Here is a 12388-nt window from a genome sequence, read left to right as displayed (position 1 = left end):
CATCATTCCCAAAACAGGCACCTCTGACAGGGCGATGCCTGCAGGAACCTGAACTGTGCATCACTGCATCTCCCTGCACCCAAAGGTGCTGCGGCCCCGTGGGTCGCCCCTGTTGTTGGGGTGAGAGTGCGATGCAGAGTGGCCTGGTGCAGTGGTGCATCGGCATCACCCTGTGGTGCAGAGCAGCTGCTGGCGGTGCTGGGGGCTTCAGGAGGCAGAGAGATGGGGATGAGGCCCACAAATGGTGGAGACGGAGCTCTGGGATGGAAATCAGCGTCCCTTTGGGCTGGTGGGGACGGGGCTGCTGACCCAGATGGCGGTGGCTGTGCAGGCAGGGCAGGTTCTGCCTTCAGGTTCATACGCGCTAGGGACCGGCTCCAGGTGATGCTGGGAGAGGTGAGCGTGGTTGTGAGAACCGGCATTTGGGAGAAAACGAGAAAGGATGGAGGTGGGCGAACGCGGGGCTGAGGATCGGCCTCAACACCGGCAGCGGTGCCCGGAGCGGTGATGTCGGGCGGAGCATCTCGGCTCCATCCCATCCCACCCCATCGGTGCCGGCAGGCGCGGGGCCGGGGCGGGGAGCTCCGAGATTCCTCCCCCGCGGGCCGGGGGGAGCCGGGGCGGCGCGGCGCGGCACAGCTCGGAACGGCCCGGCCCCCTGCACCGCCCCGCGCCATGGAGAGCGACCGCGCCGGGCGGGAGCCCCAACGCCGAGCTGCGCCCGGTACGGCTGCGGGGAGCGGGCCGGGTGCAGGATGCGGGCCCGGGGAGGGCGGGGGTGCGGGATGCGGCTCTGCGGAAGGCGGAGAGGGGGGTGGTGATGGCCCAGGGCCGCAGCGCGGTGCGGGTGGGGACGCGGGATGCGGCCTCGGTGCTCCGGAGCCGTAGGGGCGGTGGCCGCAAAGCCGGGAGGGTGCGGTGCGGGGCCGGGCGGTGGTTGGGGCCGAGGCGGGTGCGGGGAGCGGAGGGGCCGCCCGCAACGCGGGGCCGGGAGCGGACAAAGCTCGGCGGCGCGGGGCCGCCCCTCCATTTTGGCGGAGGAGAGGAAGAAGGGGGAGGGGAAGGGGGGGAGCGCAGCCCCCGGCCCCGCGGCGCGATGGAGCCCGTGCCCTTGGGGAGCCCTCCCCGGCGGGGTGCGGGGCATCGTCCCCATCCGCTGCTCTCCGCTCCGCACGGAGCGCTGCGAGGCGGTGCGGGGCGGGGGCACCCCGGGCGGGGCTGAGCGGCGCCCGTCGGTGCCCTCCCGGTGCCCCGGGCTGAACTCCGGTGCGATCGGGCAGAGGGCGGCGGTCCCGCTTTGCTCCGGGCCGTTCTCCGGCTCTCCCGGCCCCGAGCGGCGCTTTGTGGCACCGCTTCCACCGACGGAGGAAGAGGAGAAGCTCTCCGCTCTCCGCTCTCCGCTCTCCTCTCCTCTCCCCTCCCCCCCAACCCCCCCGGCCCCGCGCAGCGCCGCGCTGTGATTCATCGGGGCGGGGGAGGGCCGCGTGCCGGCCCGGTGCCGTGCGGCTGTTATCGGGGCGCGCAGAGCCGCATGCCCGCTCCGAGCCGCTCTCGCCCTACAGCGCTGCAGACATTTTGTCTGCGTCCCACCCGCTGCTCCTCCATCCGCAGCACCGCCGAGCATCGCTGCGCCTTTCGGTTCCCAGCTTCGCTTCGGCTGCCGCCCCAAAGCGCGGCCCGTTGGCGTCGGAGCTTCCCGGGGATGAGGCCGCCCTCGGCTGCGTGCAGAGGAAGCTCCGCTCGGCGCACGGATCCTCCTGCAGAGCGGAGAGCTGCTGGCTGAAGCACATCCTCACCCCTCGGTCGGGTGACCCGAGCGTGTGTTCTGTGCCTCACCCTACAGCAGTCCCAGACACAGTGGGTTCCCCTTTCCTGGCCACCAGCGGGATGCAGAACCAGCACGCCGCAGAGCAGGGCGCAGGGCAGGCACAGACGGTGCTTATTTGGGTCCCGTCGGGCTCTCCTGGCACGGGGCAGCAGGGGGTGCGGGGCAGCTGATCGCCTGCCAGCGCCTGCGTTGGGAGCAGGGAGAGCCTGATGGAAGCAACGTGATGTGACGTGTGGAGCAGCGATGTGACAGTCACGGTCGCGTGGTGCCACGTCCAAAATAGTTGGTATGGCTCTCAGCTGGCTGTGAGCGGGGCTGGGGACCGAACAGTGCGGCGAGGGCGGCCTCGTGGGATCCCACAGAGCACCCGGTAGGTGCCCACCTAATAGAGGAGCTGCATTTTGGAGGTGCTCTCCACAAACCCTGCCCCCAGCAGAGCGCAGCCCCTTGCCCTGCCTGCAGTGCTGCTTCCCGGTGCGGTGCCGGCTGCTGTGGGTCACCCCAAGGACGTGGGCACCTCCTGTCGCTGCTCTGCGCTGCGCAGACGGATGGCAGTCAGGTGCTGCCCACACCCCGGCCCTGTGCCCTGTGTCTGGGGTGATGGAGCCCAGGAGCAGCCTGGGCACGTTCTGCTTTCCTCTGGGTATATTTTAAACCCTGGAAACCCCCCAGCTGTGGCCACAAGATCCCATCTCCCAAGTTCCCCTTGTTGCTCTCCAGTTCCCCACATCCCTGTTGGTCACAGCGCCCCTGCACCCTGAGTCTCTGTGCCTCAGAGCAGGGCTGGCCCTAGGCAGGAGCAGAGACCCCTGTATAGGGACGTGCAGGGGACATGCAGGGGATGCTCACTGTCCCCACCACTCAGGGATGTGTGATGCTGCACATTCCCAGGAGCCAAGTGGGAGTGGGCACAGCACGGTGCTGTGGAATGGAGGGGAAAGGGTCTCTGTGCACCCTTGTGAATGCCACAGGGCTCTGGTGGCCTCGGCAGCCCCTGTCCCTGTCGAATACCCATACCTGCTCCGTGCAGGTGGCACTGGGAGCTGATGGGGACACAGTGCAGCTCTGGAGGCTCAGCCTTCACCATCTGTTTGCGAGGCTGGTGGTGCTGCTATCAAGGTGGGGACACAACTGGAGAGGGGACATGAGTCCCCCAAGGACATGTGTGTATCCCCACCAGGCCATGCAGAGCCATCGGAGGCTTTGGGGCTGAGGTTTGCACCGAGATCTCATCCCTGGGCACCACACAAGCTATCCCCCACCCCAGCCAGGGATGTGTGCCCTGGGGTGGTGGTGGCCAAGCAGCCTGGATCTGTGGTCCCAGCGCTGGGACACCATGGATGAGCTGCACTGCACCCACCTCCCTGTCCCAGATTGGGCTCAGCCCCATCTGATGTTCCAGCAGCCAGAACCTTTGTGCCAAAATGGACAACCTGGGGATGCTGCGGTGCGGCCGGCTGCTCAGCGGGTATGTGAGGATAAATTGGGGGGAGCCGAGGTGAAGGTGCTGTGCAGCCCCCCCTGCCCTCCCCGCTGGGAAGCCCCCCAGGGCCTCGCTGCAGTGCTGGGCTCAGGCTGCTCGCCTTCTCCAACCCCCCGGGGTTGTGATGTGCTCTCGCTTCATCGCACCGGGAATTGCCTCCGCCTGGCTGAGCAGCGCTGGCCGCGTGCCGGGCAGGAGGTGCCGGTGGCACTCGGTGGCACATGGGTGTGCTGGTGGCACAGGGACCCACGAGAGGAGCCAGGTGGGCTCCGGCACCACAGCACTCTTCCAGCAGGGCCGGCTGGAGGCACAGCACCTCACCCCACGGCCATCCCAGCATCCCACTGAGGTCACACTGCTCTGCGCACAGCGATGTCTCCTCTGCGGGACAGCAGGGCTGGGGGCTGTGGGATGCAGTGTTTGGGGCTGGGAGCTGATCCCCTCTGGAATGCCCCAGCGTTGGGTTTCAGGGCAGCTGCTGTGCTGCGGCAGCGACAGGGACAGATGGCGCAGGGCCGCTCCTGGGCTGTGGCTTTTGGGGTTTGTGGCCGTGCCCCACGGCGCTGGGTGCTGCTGTCCCCGTGGCCATCGGGGCGGGACGGATCCTGCCCATGGGCTGCGTGGCAGCTCCGTGCCCTGTGGCGATGGGTGGCTGTAGGGACTCGGTGCTGCTCCTCACGCTGCAAGGATGGGGTGGGATGTCCATCTGCTGCGTGGTGTCAGCCTGAGCGGCGTCCTGGCTCAGCTGGTGGCCCCGTGGGCTGCATTGCTGCAGTGCCTGTGGGTGGGAGCGGGGAGGGGTGGGAGCCCTTGTCCTTTCTGGCTGTGCTGAGGCTGTGGGTGTGTGGGAGCAGGGGACAACCTCCTTCCTGCAGCACAAATAGCCGGAAAGCAGTAGGAGGGCTGATCCTGTGCTGAGCCCATCCGAGGAGCGATGCGCCCAGGGAGGGGGTCGTGGTTGGGTGCAGTCCCCCATGCGGTGCAGCTCAGCGCTGTCCCCGTGCTCGTCCAGCTACGGTGTGAAGGAGCGGCGCCGGCCGTGTTTGCACAGCCCATACTTTGCCCCTCTCTGAAGATTGCAGAGAGTTCCACAAACACGGCTGAGCGGTGCGGGACGTCGCCCCGTGGGGAGGATCACACACTTGGGGCCGTGGGTCGCTGGTGTCCTCACTGCACTCAGAGCTGGGGCCACGCGCATAGCAGTGCCAGTGTTGGTGGTGCCCATGGGGCTGGGCTGGGCAGAAGCACCGACCCTTCCTGCTGCACAGGAATCAGGGCTGTGATCCTAAATGGAGCACTTGCATGGGGCAGACAGTCTGAGCAGCATGCTGCTCTCCGCAGGGTGCTCTGGCTGCACTGCACCCTGCACGGGTCACCCCCGCATGGGTCACCGCTCAGTGCCAGTGGTCCATTTGGGTCCACGCACAACGGAGCAGGCTCTGAGCAGACTCTCAGCCCCATACGCTCGGGGAGGAGTTGTTTTCTCTCAGCGGCGGCGGCGGCCTCTTGTGCATTCCTGGGCCATGAGTTCATGGCTGTGCGCGGGGACACGCACCGTGGTGTGACGTCAGGCCGGCAGCCCGCGCCCATCCTGCACCCATCTTGAGCCCATCCAATACAGCAGAAGCGCCCTGCATCCTCCAGGAAGTGCCTGCCTCCCTCCCCTCCCCCCCAGTGCCTGGTGTGGGGTTTTCCCCCTGGAGTGAGGCAGCAGCTGTTGGGGAAGAAGGGAGTTTTGTGGCGGCGGTGCCTGGCAGAGCCGTGTCCGTGTGCTCTGTGCATTGTGCACACAGCACCTGGTGTGGGGCTGCATGGTGATCCCCCCCCCCCCCCCGGTGGTGGTGGCAATGAAGGCCCCGCTGGTGACCCACTGTGCTCTGTGTTGCAGGGAAGACACCGTCCCCGATGGGAGACAGCGTGCTGCCCCCCCCCCTTGGGGACACCGTGCATGGAGACAGCCCCCCACAGCGTGACCGACCCGTCCTCCCCGCTGCGACCCCCTCCCCAATGGCCACCCCCCCACCAGGACAGCTCTGCCCTGTTCCCACAGCCGTGACCCCCCCAGGACAGCCCGTGTCCCCCATCCCTGCAGCTGTGGCTCCCTCAGCAGAGAGCGTCCCACCCTGGGGTGACAAGACCCCCCCTGCACACCCCCATCCTCGCACTACAGAGCAACCCAAAGAAGAGGCATCATGCAGCACCGCTGGCCAGCCGCCGCCCGTCCCCACTGCCCCGTGCCCAGCGGAGATGCTGCCCCATGGGAGCACCACCGTGGCCCCCACTGCTGGCAAAGGGGCACCCTCCGATGCCAAGAGCCCCCTGGGAAGCACAGCCCAGCCCCCCAAGGACGTGCCCCCCAAGGACACACCCTCCAAGGACATTCCCCGCAAGGATATGCCCTCCAAGGATGTCCCCTCTAAGGATGCATCCCCCAAGGACACACCTTCCAAGGATGTCGCCCCCAAGGATGTCCCCCCCAAGGGTGACCGTGCCACTCCAGCTGCCGCATCGCCATCTTCAGCTGCCAGCCCCAGGCCCAAGCAAGGTGGGTGTTCTGGAGAAGGGAGAAGGGGGTCTGCCTCACTGCTCACGTGGGGCCCCTCGTGTCCCCTCATTCTGGGGTGCAGTTTGTTTTGCTCTGACTGTGTCTCCCTGCAGCAGATGCTCAGAAGGCCCAGGCACGGCACAGGCAGGCGAAGGAGCGGCGAGAGGAGCGGGCCAAGTACCTGGGTGAGGAGTGGGGCTGGGAGGGAAAGTGGATGTGAAGGGGCGGGCGGGAGAGCTAAGGAGCTTGGCTGGGTCATGGCAATCCCATTAGCTGCTATTAGTGCAAGCGCTGCACTTGCAGGTTTATCCCCCCTGGGCACGCTGCACAATGTGGGGGTTCCCCAGGCCCACGGCATCCCACATCTAGGTGGGTTCCAGCAGGCAGCGATGTGTGGGGCTGTGGATGTGTGGGGCTGCACAGCCCCCGCGCTGCCCATGGGGCCCCCTCGTCCCCGCGCTCTTTCCACCCTCATTCCCCCATTGTTTCCCTGAGCGGCTCCGCGGGCTCCCGGCTCCCTTTTGTCCTCTCCCTAACTCCTCCCTGCCACCACGCTGGTTGCAATGCTGCCGGCCCCATGCGCCCGGGGAACCCTCAACCCTCAGCCCCATGCCGCTGCCACGCATCCCCACCACGGCCGTGGGGCTCTCCGTCTACATGGGGCGCTGCATCCCCCCGGCCGGGCTGTGACCCCTCCACGTGGGCTCCCCCCGGCAGCGGCCAAGCGGGCGCTGTGGTTGGAGAAGGAGGAGAAGGCCAAAGTGCTGCGGGAGCGGCAGCTGGAGGAGCGCCGGCGGCGGCTGGAGGAGCAGCGGCTGCGGGCAGAGAAGCGCCGTGCGGTGCTGGAGGAGCGGCAGCGGCAAAAGCTGGAGAAGAACAAGGTGGGGAGGGGATGGGAACGCTCCCCACGGGGTCTCCAGCAGCACACCTGGGGGTCCTCGGGCACATCTGTGTTGCCCTAGGGTGGGCATCGCAGCCCCATCACCCTCTGAAGGTCCCCATCTCTGAGCCCATCCCTCTCCTGGACAGGAGCGCTACGAGGCGGCCATCCAGCGCTCAGCCAAGAAGACGTGGGCAGAGATCCGGCAGCAGCGGTGGTCGTGGGCAGGGGCCCTGCACCAAGGTTCTGCCGCGCACAAGGATGGTGAGTGCACGAGGACGGGGCTGAAGGGATGGCAAACGCAGCGCCTGCAGTGCTGCCCTGCCGCCACGTCGCTCTGCCGCCCCTCGTGCTGTGGCCCAACGGGACCCCACGGCTCCTCCCTGTTCCCGTGGCACTGCGTCCCCTGGGCTGTGCTGCTTGCGCCCATCTGCGGTCACTGCGTTGCGTGGGGCGAGTGACGTTTGGGCTTGGAGCCGCGCGAAGGCATCGCTGTGTTGTTGGTGGCGTTAGGCTGCGTGTTGTGGTGCGTCCCCACGTCACCTGGCTGCACGTGGGGTGGCTCTTGGTGCCAACGTGGGGGTGAGCAGGGCTGCGTGCTCCCGGTGCGCGTGGCTGGGCCGTGCAGGATGCTCAGTGTGGGGCTCCTCTCTGTGGGGACTCTGTGCTGGGGCTGCACCCTGGCTGCCGAGGGGACGGGGCTGTGCTGTGGTGGATGGGCAGCGTTGTGTCCCCATGCCCTGAGTGCTTCGTGCTGTGGGGTGGCTGCGTGTGCGGCGCTGGGTGTTGGCGGTGCACGGTCAGGATGCACACAGGCGCTTTGTGCCCTGCTGTGAGTCGTGGAGCGTTCGGGGACAGATGCATTTCTGCTGTATGGGGCTCCCTGCCACTTCCGTGGAGGTGTCCCCAAACCTGGCTGCTGCCTCCTCCATCGGTGGGCTCTGGCTGCTCGGCAAGGGCTGAGGGCTCTGCTTTCCTGCTGCCCCCCACCCCATGTTGCTGTAGGGTCCTGGTGTGAGCACCATCCTGTGTCTGTCTGCCCCTGAGCCATTGAGGTCCCCTGGCTCCAGGACTGCATTTTGGGGACACCATGGTGGCAGTGCCGTGCTCCCCAGAGCTGAGATCCTTGCATGCCCCCGTATGACACAGGCACTGTGCCACACAGCCCATCCCGACCACCAGTGTGTACCATGTCCTCCCACTGCCCTTCAGCCCCACTGCCCCACATCAGTGCATGCTGCATGCAAGGAGCAGCCCCCGCCCCGGTCTGTAATGCCCTGTGTCTTTTCCCTCCTCCAGGTGCGAGCCGCTGCTCGGTGTCTGCCGTAAACCTCCCCAAACACGTCGACTCTATAATCAACAAGCGGCTCTCCAAATCCTCTGCCACCCTCTGGAATTCTCCCAGTAGAAGTAAGAGCCCTTTGCATGGCCCTGCAGTGCAGGGGGGCACAGCTCAGCCCCCACCCCACGTAGGGACCCCCCAGCCCCTGCTGTGCCTTTGCACAGTGCCCACGCAGAGGAGGAGCTGTGTGCTGTTTGCTTTGGAGGAGGCTGGAGCTTTGGAGGAGGCTGGCACCAGCTCCTTGCCCGGCCACGGAGAGCGGCTGGGAGGTGGAGGGAGCCAGGATGGCACTGGGAGCCCTATGGCTTCTGGCCAGGGCTGCAAGATGCATCTCGCACCACCTCTGCAGGGTTGGTGCTCACTGTGACACCTCGGAGTGCCTTGAGGCTGCTGTTGGGTGCAGCACTGGGTGCCCCTCAGGGGTTGTGGGTGCAGTGCTGGGTGCCGTGAGGTCGCTCAGGTCCGGGCGAGCTGCCGGAGCCGTGGGGCTGCGTGCTGTTGTGCTGCTGAGTTGCCTGGTGATGGGCGTGCGCCGGATGGTATAAATAGATGGAGCAGCTGATGCGGGCGGCTCTGACGGCCTCATGCTGGGGCTCAGCCAGGGGGGGCACACGGGGCTGTGCTGAGCAGCCAGCGCCTGGGCTGGTGCTGGACACAGCGCCTAGTGTTGCTCCAGTCTCTGTTTTGTCCCCTCCCAGCAGCAGAGCGAGGTACTGCGTTATTTTGATGGCGAGGGGCACAGGGTTGCTGTCTTTGTGGTGCTGTCCACGTGGTCGTGGGGTGTTTGGTGCCAGCAGTGCAGGTGGCAGTGACCCCGTGCCCAGCTGGGCTAGCAGCATGCCTGGGGGCCACCATCCCCTGGGAGCCACGAGCCCAGCCCAGCTCCTGTGACTGCGTGGTGGCCTCAGCCCCTCTCCCTTGGTGCAGGGGCACACAGTGGCTGCCCTGCAATGCGCCAGGGGCTCAGTGTCACTGGCACAGGGTGCATGGAACGCTGCTGTGGGCACATGTTGTCATCCTGCCTCAGTGCTGTCTGTGTGCCACGTGTGGTGCCTTGGCTCTCAGTGCCAGAAGTGGGGATCTGGAAGCCCTGGGGCTTGAGCAGAGGGATGGTGCCAGTGCTGCAGGGCTCAGAAGAGTGCTAAGGGCTCTTCTCCTTCTGCAGACCGCAGCCTGCAGCTGAGCCCCTGGGAGAGCAGCATAGTGGACCGGCTGATGACACCCACGCTGTCCTTCCTGGCACGCAGCCGCAGCGCCGTGACACTGGCCGGGAATGGCAAGGAGCAGGGTGAGCATGGGGGGCACGGAACTGCGTGGGGCAGGGGGTTGGGAGCGCTCCATGGTGGGAGCCCACAGCCACCGGCCCCATCCCCACAGTGCCCGTGTGCCCCCGCTCGGCCTCTGCCAGCCCCCTCAGCCCCTGCCACAACCACCGCCTGCCGCACCGCTGCTGGGAGCGGCGGAGGGGCACTGCTGGCAGCCCCGATGTGACACCGCGTCGCCGTGCCGAGTCCTCACCGGTGAGTGCCACCTTCTGCTGGGACACCCCGTGCCCGACTCCCGGCCAAGCCCAGCGGTGTGGTACTGATGCTCTCTCTCTATGGTTGGCACAGAAGAAGAAGGAGAAGAAGGAGAAGGAGCGGGAGAATGCCAAGGAACGCAGTGCGCTGTCCCGCGAGCGCAGCCTCAAGAAGCGGCAGTCACTGCCTGGCGCACAGCCCCGGCTCCTGCCCACATCTGACAGCAGGTTGGGACCTGGCACTGCACGCTGCCCAGCCCCAGGGCTATGGGGACCCTGCTAATATCTCTTCTTGCTCTGCTTGCAGCCCCGGCCCCAAGAACCGTCCCTCATCCCCAGCCACCCCCAAAACCCGCCCAGCATCCCCCAGCCCAGCTCTGGCCTCACCCCACAAGCCGCCCCTGCCCCGCAGTGCCCACTCGTCCCCCAAGGTGCGGGCCAGGGCGCGGGATGAGCGGGGCGAGCAGGATGGCCAGGCCAAGGGGCGCGAGAGGAAGGAAGAGGAGAAGGGCCCAGCCACCCCCGAGCCCCCCAGGGTTCCCACGGAGCCGGCAGCAGGTAGGTACATGGTGGTTAGGGGTCAGGAGGAGTGGGAGCGGCACTGATGCTGCTCACATCCCACAGCCCCCTCGGCTCCCGCAGCCCACAGCCCCCCCAGCAGACCCTCGGCTGGCACTACAGACCGGGAGGAGGCCGCCCGACTGCTGGCAGAGAAGCGACGCCAGGCCCGCGAGCAGCGGGAGCGCGAGGAACGGGAGCGCCGGGAGCAGGAGGAGCAGGAGAGGTGAGTGCGCAACCATGGACCTCACCCAGGACCCGGTGCCCCCCCCACCTCACTGAGGGCCCCTTCCGTCCCCACAGGTGGATGCAAGAGGAAAGGGCACGGCAGGCAGCGGAGGAGCAGAGCCGCAGGGAGGCCCTGGCACGGCAGCGAGAGGAGGAGCGGCAGCTGCAGGAGGAGCGCGAGGCCCAGGAGAAGGCGCGGGCAGAACGGGAGGAGACGGAGCGGCTGCAGAGACAGGTGTGAGGCAGGGGGGAGAAGGAGGGATGGGGGCAAGGATGGGATGTGGGATGAGGTGAAGCCTGTCCCCACCGTTCCCTCTTCACCTGTCCCTGCTGTCCTTGCAGAGAGAAGAGGCCGAGGCGAAGGCACGCGAAGAGGCTGAGCGGCAGCGCCTGGAACGGGAGAAGCATTTCCAGCGTGAGGAGCAGGAGCGGCTGGAGAGAAAGAAGGTAAGGGCTGGGGGCTCTGCTGGGTGCGTTTCATGCTGGGGGGTGCCCAGTGCATGGCGCAGGTCCTGCTGGGGAGGGCTGCATCAGCCCCTGTCTGCCCCGCAGCGCCTGGAGGAGATCATGAAGCGGACGCGCAAATCAGATGCAGCAGATGCCAAGGTGGGTGCCTGTCCTGCACGCCCTGCCCTGAGCTGCCTGGGGACAGCAGGCACCGTGGAGCCCTCACTGCTCTCCTTTCCCTGCAGAAGAAGGAAGACAAGAAGATAGTGAACGGGAAAGCAGTTGAGCAGGAGCACAGCACAGGTACGCAGCTCCCTCCTGCTTCAGTACTGGAAGTCCCCAGAGCCCCTGCCCCCTTCCTGATCCCTGAGCCTTGGGGCTGAGTGGGGCTCTGCTCGTGTCTCCAGGTGGCGAGAAGAGAGCAGGGCCGATGCCAAAGGCAGAGGAGCTGCCGGAGACAGAAACACCAAGTGCAGGGACATTGGGGACACTGAAGGGCCCGGCAGGCGAGGGGCTGCAGCCCAGGTGAGCACAGGGGTGGAAAGGGGGCTGCAGGCTGGCAGGACCCCAACTCAACCCGACCCGTTGCCCCACAGTTCTCCAGCCAAGGATGTGGCAGCCCCAGTTGTGAATGGCGTGCAGCCCAGCAAGCACGAAAACGGCTTCTCAGGCACCGAGGGCTCCTCAGAGCTGCTGGAGCTTTCCCACCACGGTGGCAGCCCCAGCAGCATCATCCCATTTGGCGACAAGGAGCCCTTCCTCAAGCAGGCAGTGGTCAAACCCCCCCAGGTCACAGGTGAGGGGCGGGGGAGCCGATTTGGAGCAGGGGGCGATGACACCTCAGCTCTGACGGTAGCTCCTGTGCCCACAGAGGTGCTGTGAGGCCCGGCCCTGGCTGATGTCCCCACGGAGCACCACGCAGACCCATAGCTGTTGTCAGAAGGAAACACCTCGCTGCTCTCCTCCGCCCACCCGGCCATGCCACGAGGAGCCCAGGCAGCACGAGGCTCCAACACGGCAGCCGCCAGCCCTGCGCCCACACCGGGGCCTCCTGGTTTCTCAGTTGTTTTTATTTCATTTTGTTCGTTTTTTTTTTTAAAGAAAAAAACAAAAACAAACAACCATGCACCTTATCAGCCTGCCGCCCCTGCCCACCGCCCGCCCGAGCCACCCCAGACGTGTGCTGTCATACTGTGGTTATTTAATTCGCTGGGTACAATGTATGTGAATACTGTAAATAGCGCTCGGCCGACAGCGGGGGGGCTCGGGGCCGCCCGTCCCCTTTGTCCCCACGCATGTCTGCGTGCACCCGGGGCTGGGCCGGGCCCACGCTGCTCTCCGTGCCGTTGTGACAGTGTTATGCATCCGGACGACCTCTACGAACAATAAAAGTGGACAACCACGCAACGCCTCGCCTCCTTGCGGCCCGGGGGCGGGGCGGGCGGCGGGGAGGGGCGGCCCCTCAGGGCAGGGCGCGAACCGACAGCGTCGGCACCGCCGCCATTTCCCGGCCTGCCTTCCCGCCGGAAGCTGCGCCCTCTTGGTGGCGTGAGGGGCG

At 66.7% G+C, this 12388-nt stretch overlaps 1 protein-coding gene across 5 annotated transcripts; it reads left to right on the top strand.

Moving 5' to 3' along the window:
* Positions 1 to 612: 612 nt before the first annotated feature.
* Positions 613 to 12330, top strand: MAP7D1 (MAP7 domain containing 1). 5 transcript variants are annotated; one of them, XM_048968711.1, is made up of 18 exons: positions 613 to 724; positions 5200 to 5856; positions 5970 to 6041; positions 6574 to 6737; positions 6886 to 7000; positions 8036 to 8146; positions 9244 to 9366; positions 9456 to 9598; positions 9692 to 9825; positions 9905 to 10155; positions 10240 to 10381; positions 10459 to 10618; positions 10726 to 10830; positions 10936 to 10989; positions 11076 to 11133; positions 11238 to 11355; positions 11427 to 11626; positions 11702 to 12330. In XM_048968711.1, exons 1-18 carry the CDS (start codon positions 676 to 678, stop codon positions 11710 to 11712), a joined length of 2667 nt encoding a protein of 888 aa, XP_048824668.1. In that variant the 5' UTR covers positions 613 to 675; the 3' UTR covers positions 11713 to 12330. The 5 variants fall into 5 exon arrangements, with proteins under 5 accessions (XP_048824668.1, XP_048824666.1, XP_048824667.1 ...); XM_048968709.1 differs by having other exon boundaries at positions 10222 to 10381; positions 11702 to 12326; XM_048968710.1 differs by having other exon boundaries at positions 5973 to 6041; positions 10222 to 10381; positions 11702 to 12325.
* Positions 12331 to 12388: the final 58 nt, after the last annotated feature.

Source organism: Lagopus muta, chromosome 23 (assembly GCF_023343835.1).
Source record: "Lagopus muta isolate bLagMut1 chromosome 23, bLagMut1 primary, whole genome shotgun sequence".
Classification (NCBI taxonomy): domain Eukaryota; kingdom Metazoa; phylum Chordata; class Aves; order Galliformes; family Phasianidae; genus Lagopus; species Lagopus muta.
This window is presented reverse-complemented; position numbering and strand designations above follow the sequence as displayed.